Source organism: Frankliniella occidentalis, unplaced genomic scaffold, assembly GCF_000697945.3.
Source record: "Frankliniella occidentalis isolate FOCC.00 unplaced genomic scaffold, Focc_3.1 Scaffold1737, whole genome shotgun sequence".
Classification (NCBI taxonomy): Eukaryota; Metazoa; Arthropoda; class Insecta; order Thysanoptera; family Thripidae; genus Frankliniella; species Frankliniella occidentalis.
The window spans coordinates 1-5,009 of NW_026268837.1; the positions used below are offsets into that span (position 1 = coordinate 1).

The 5,009-nt window shown below is 62.8% G+C and overlaps 2 protein-coding genes across 2 annotated transcripts; one reads left to right on the plus strand and one right to left on the minus strand.

The window, feature by feature from the left end:
* Nucleotides 1–21: 21 nt before the first annotated feature.
* On the minus strand, nt 22–2,318 carry LOC113205498 (SET and MYND domain-containing protein 4; the record flags this gene model as incomplete). Its single annotated transcript, XM_052276122.1, has 4 exons — nt 1,532–2,318; nt 1,256–1,455; nt 563–1,183; nt 22–472 (listed from the first exon to the last, which is right to left on the minus strand). Coding segments are annotated over exons 1-4 (1,829 nt in total), but the record flags the coding sequence as incomplete, so codon positions are not given.
* Nucleotides 2,313–4,954, plus strand: LOC113205499 (uncharacterized). Its single transcript, XM_052276123.1, has 2 exons — nt 2,313–4,601; nt 4,673–4,954. The coding sequence occupies exons 1-2, from the start codon at nt 4,118–4,120 to the stop codon at nt 4,804–4,806; spliced, it is 618 nt and encodes a 205-aa protein (XP_052132083.1). The 5' UTR covers nt 2,313–4,117; the 3' UTR covers nt 4,807–4,954.
* Nucleotides 4,955–5,009: the final 55 nt, after the last annotated feature.

Sequence of the window (5,009 nt, forward strand, 5' to 3'; positions counted from 1 at the left end):
GGGGGGGGGCATGCAACTAACCTGAATTTAAAGTCGTCCTCTTTGAGCTCCTCCATGAGGGGCCAATCCTCGGCGCAGGCCGTGCAGGTGCAGTGGAACCAGTAGCGGGAGTTCAGGGTCCGCTGTCGCTGCTGCAGCGTGCGCTTGGTGAAGATGGGCCCGTAGTTCTCGGCCACCACGTCGCCCTGGGCCAGAGGCCGGGTCGCTGTCATGACGATGTCCTTGCCTCGGAAGTGCCTGGTCACGGCCGGGTAGCAGTCGTGGTTGAACAGGGCGACGGTCGGGTAGACCGCGACGCCGATGTACACGACCCTCGCGGACCGGAACTTGCTTCTCGCGCCCTCCTCCTGGATTTTGGCGGCGGGCCGCGGCAGGATGACGGTCTCGTACACCTCGTGCGCGTTGAACTGCAGGATCTGCAGGAGTCGCAGGAGGATCGAACCAACGAGAAGCTCGTCCGCATTCAGTTCACCTAGAGGGCGCAGTGAAAGGAACCGTTTAGGCTGTTTAGTAAGTACAAGACAAAGTATTTTTGCGTTATTTGTGAACCCCGCGAACATACCTTCCAGAGAGGAAGCTTCGGGGAAGAAGCCGCTGTCCTGTAGTATCCTCAGCAGGAACAGGGTCATGATGCTGCGGTGAAAGAAGTCCCTGCCCGAACGCCTCTCCTCGTGCGCCTCCAGAGTGCACACCCTGAGGAAGCGCTGCTGGTCGTCCGTGAGCGCGGCCTCGTCGTCGGCCTTGGCCCCTGCCGGCCGGCTCAGGTGGGCGCGCAGGCCTTGGAGGGAGGCGAGGCCGCGCTGGGTGACGGCGCGCAGGGCCAGGTGGCAGAGCACGCTCATGCCCGAGCCCAGCAGCAGGCCCAGGTGGCGGCACTCGTGCCGGTGGTACGGCTCCGCGGCGTCGCGGCACGCCCGCCCGCAGAAGGCCACGCCGCTGCATGTCTCGCACGGCACGGGCGCCACCAGCCGGCCGAAGCAGTGCAGGCAGTGCGTGCCGAACTTGTCGGGTAGGAGGCAGGCGGCCGCGGGCGCCTCCACGACCAGGGTGGCGCCGGTCTTGATGGGGTGCGCCGCGACCATCTGCCTGCCGGCCGCCTTGGAGCGAGCGACCTTGAGGAGGGTGGAGGCCGCCGGCATCTCCGGGTGCTGGCCGCCGGCGAGGGGCGGTGCTGGGCCTGGCACTGGTGGAGGTCAAGGGTTGACTTGCAAGGTTCGAGTAGTACGGATCATGCCCATCGCGAAAGGACACTCACCTTGGACCCCCGCTGGCTTGCCCTCCCTTGGCACCCGGAGGGCGCCCACTGCCTGCTGGAGTGTGGCCGTCCAGGCGGTCCTCTCGCTGGCGCTCGCGACCTTCTCCAGCAACCGCGCCGCGACCTGCAGCGAGGCGGCCGCCCTCTTGACCTCCCCCAGGCCATGCTGGCAAAGTCCCATGCGGTAGAACGCGTCCAGCCTGCACACGGCACAAGTCTGGGGTCACGTCACGAGTGGGACGGGCAAGGTACGAGCTGCCCTCGCCGGTAACTTACCTCTTCTCCTCCGACAGCCCGCTCTTCATGCTCAGCTGCACGTCGTCCAGGCTGAGCTGGAAGTAGCGCAGCTGCAGCAGCGCCTCGGAGCGCGCCCACAGCGCGAGGGCGAGCAGCGGCTCCTTGGTGGGCGCCGTGGGCGCGCGCATGACGGCCTGGCTGAGGGCGGTGAGGGCGGTGCGCGCGTTGCCGCCGCGCAGGACGCGCTCGCCCTCCAGGCGGCGCTGCGCCGACACGTCGCCCGCCTTGGAGCGGTACACGGGCTGCACGTTGCCCAGCATCCCACGCACCCGGCCGCGCACCTTGGGGTGCGAGTAGCAGGCGGCGATGCGCGCGCCGTCCTCCTTGAGCTTGGCGAACTCCTCGACGAAGCCGAGGCCGGCCTCGTCCGCCACCTCCTCGGCGAGGTCGAGGAAGAAGCCCCGCCGGTCCGACTGGAGCGTCGCGTTGTTGCAGACCTGCGTGAAGTTCGGGTCCAGGTCCGACCAGTCGCTCACCTCCAGCTCCACGACGGCGGAGCCTCCGCCCTGGGCGCGCACGACGGGCAGCGCGGCCATGGTCCTGAGCTCCGCCGTGGCCGCCGTGCCGCTGCCGGTGCGTGCCACTGCGGTGCGGGCGCCGGGACGCCGACGCGAGCCGCACCTGCCAGCCCGGGGAGGGGGGTCGGCCGGCTACTGTGCAGTGCGAGCGAGATGTGATGCGCAGACCGGCAGCGCGGCGCCGGGCCAAGGGGTGACGGAAATAACCATAGGCTGGGCGATCGGGGAAGGGGGAGGAGGGGCAAGGGTTCACCGGCCCGGCCGGGTTGTTTCGCCGGAGAACATCTCAATTGGCACATGAGGGCGAGGGCGTGGAGTCCGTCGTCTTGGATCCCTAGACTATCCTCGTTACGCATCTTTCTTGGCATCTTTCAAGAGAGGCCGGGTATAGGCCGGGCTATGGTATGCAACACTTGGCGGCACAACGCAGACCTGCGGCAGGGTTGCCTATAAGCCAGGCGCCCGGCAACTAGTCAACGCCCAACAGTTTGGTGCAGGGAGAGCTGCAGACGGGTCGTCTTCTGGGGGATTGTGGGGGTAGTGTGTAATATGACGGCACCCCGACCAGGATCAGGGTGTAGGTTATGTTGCCGTTTTACTCCCACTACGGGGGCAGGGGGTAGGATGTTGAGCTAACCCCCCATAGTGCTCTGCTAGCACCGTAGTTTCCCCCCTGCCTTTTATAGTGACAGTTGCCTATGCTTATGCTGTGTTATGAATGTGCCCACTAGACCACTTGCCCTGGAAAGGGATCGCCTAGAAAGTGCGGAAGCTTGGCGCCTGCGATACTCAAGGTAGGCCACTCCGCACTACAGGCATGCCCTGCAGGCAAGAAATTGTCTACCTACCAGGCGTTTTGAGAGCTTGCAGGAACTGAACTTGGCAGGTTCGTAACGGCGAATGACGGGCGTACTTTCTGAATATAGTATTGTGATGATCCCTTATACGGGTCTATAATTATGGCATACCTGCACCTCAATGTGGAGGTGGGTATAATGATATGACCCTGCTTCAGCAGGGGTCGCAGTGATCTCGAAAATGTGTACCATACTTCTCGTGTCATATGTCAAAGCTGTTCTCTAGTGCTCTTCGGAATGTACGAGGTCTAACCGCCAGAAAACTATTCAATACATTTTTGTATTCTCTATTTCCATGTGTATGTATATGTGTAGTTATCTTTTGTTTGTAAAAATAAAAGAAAGCAGACTTATTTTTCTCAGGAAGGAGGAACACTACCGCCCGACGTTACAGTCTTTACTGATGTTATCTGGTTAAACTAAAAGTCTATTCCTACATTTGCCAATTTTGGTATAGAACTGGTGACTGTAAGCGAAGGCCCGTCCGTCGTCAACAATCGCACCCTCGTCGCTCCCTAGCTGCCCAAGTCCAGCGCGTGACCGCGTGACGCTTATCCACACAGATCACAGATGGCTGTCTCGGCGCCCCCCGTGATGTTGAGCCTGAGCGTGTCCAAACCCTTGGTGATCATGGAGCCACAACGTCGCCGTTCGCCGGCTGCGCCGACCCTTCCTGCTTGCTGGGATGTGGAGGCTCCCCGCTGCTCTGACGTTGCCCGATGCTGGGCCCAGTTGGTGCAGCTGCCTGCCATGCGAACCTCGGCCGTGCTCGACCGCTCAGACTCCCAGGAGGCCGCGACGTCGGGTCTGACCGCTCCCGGGTCGGCCGCGACCACCGCAGACAGCTCCCACACCGTGCACTGCGGGCCGTATCGCGTGGAGCACGGGGTGAAGACAAACAGAAAGAAATTGATCTTCCTCGTTCATCGTAATGCATAGCCCTTCTGTCTCTACCGCGGCTCCGGCGGGTGACGGTTACAGGGGAAGAGGCCAGGGCCAACAGGGGTCGTGCAGCCGGCCTCGGCCCAGCAGCGGCGCGCGCACTGGAAGCTGGCCGACCACTGCTCCACCCTGCTGCGCCCGGCCGCCCACACCGTGCCCAAGCTGCCCTCCTTCCTCGGCCGCTTCCTGTGGCTGCAGCGCCAGGCTGACCGCAGGCCCTCGGCGGAGGAGGTCAAGGAGGTGTCGCGATGCTTCCAAGGTCGTGGACGCGACTAGGGCCGCGCTCGGTGGCGGCTGGCGGTGGCGGCGATCTCGCTGGCCGTGTTTCTGGTGACGGAGGACCTCCCCCACGGCCTTGCAGGCATGCTGAGCGGCCGCGCGAGGCGGAGCAGGATGGAGGTGGTGCAGCTGCCGGAGGGGCTGCTCCAGCTGCGCTGGCTCGACTCCTGGACGCGGCGCCTGGTAGTCAGGAAGCTGGAGAACTTCATGCGGTGAGGAACACGACACGCGCCAGTTCGACCCCCACTACGTCGACGGCACCCGCCTGGACGACGGACTCTGCTAGCCGCAGATCGCGCCGGGTGATGGCCGTGTCGCTGGAGAACGCCATGATGGAGAGGCGAGAGGGAGCGCGAGTGCTGCGAGCTCTGGTGGCGCACTCGACGGACTGCCTGGCCGAGCTAAACCTCTGGTGTGCCTTCCAGGTCGGACACAGCCCGATGCTCGGGGGTGGTGAGTCCCGCTGTGCACAGAGCCCCGCTGGCGAAGGCTTCGAGGTGCACTGATTAGCCCTCGTCTTCCAGCCAAGGAGTCGGAGTTCGTACGCGTCCTGTCGCTGCTGCGCGCCCTCAAGGTGCTGGCCATCAACTACGCCTACCTGGCCGACAACACGGGCACGGCGCTGTTGGGGCTGCTGGCCGTGACGAATGGTACGTGAGACATTCCAAACTAGATTTATTTAAATAAAAGTGACCCCTCGGGAAAAATTATTTTTTTTCCCCTAAAAATAGTCCATATCAAGAAACGTTCTCCTGATTTTTTGGAGCGCTGTAGCTCAAACGGTTCAGAAGTTATGGGCATTTGAAGTTTTTTTAGGGTTTTTCATTGAAATATCGTAAAAACGTTCCCTGTCGAAGCCAG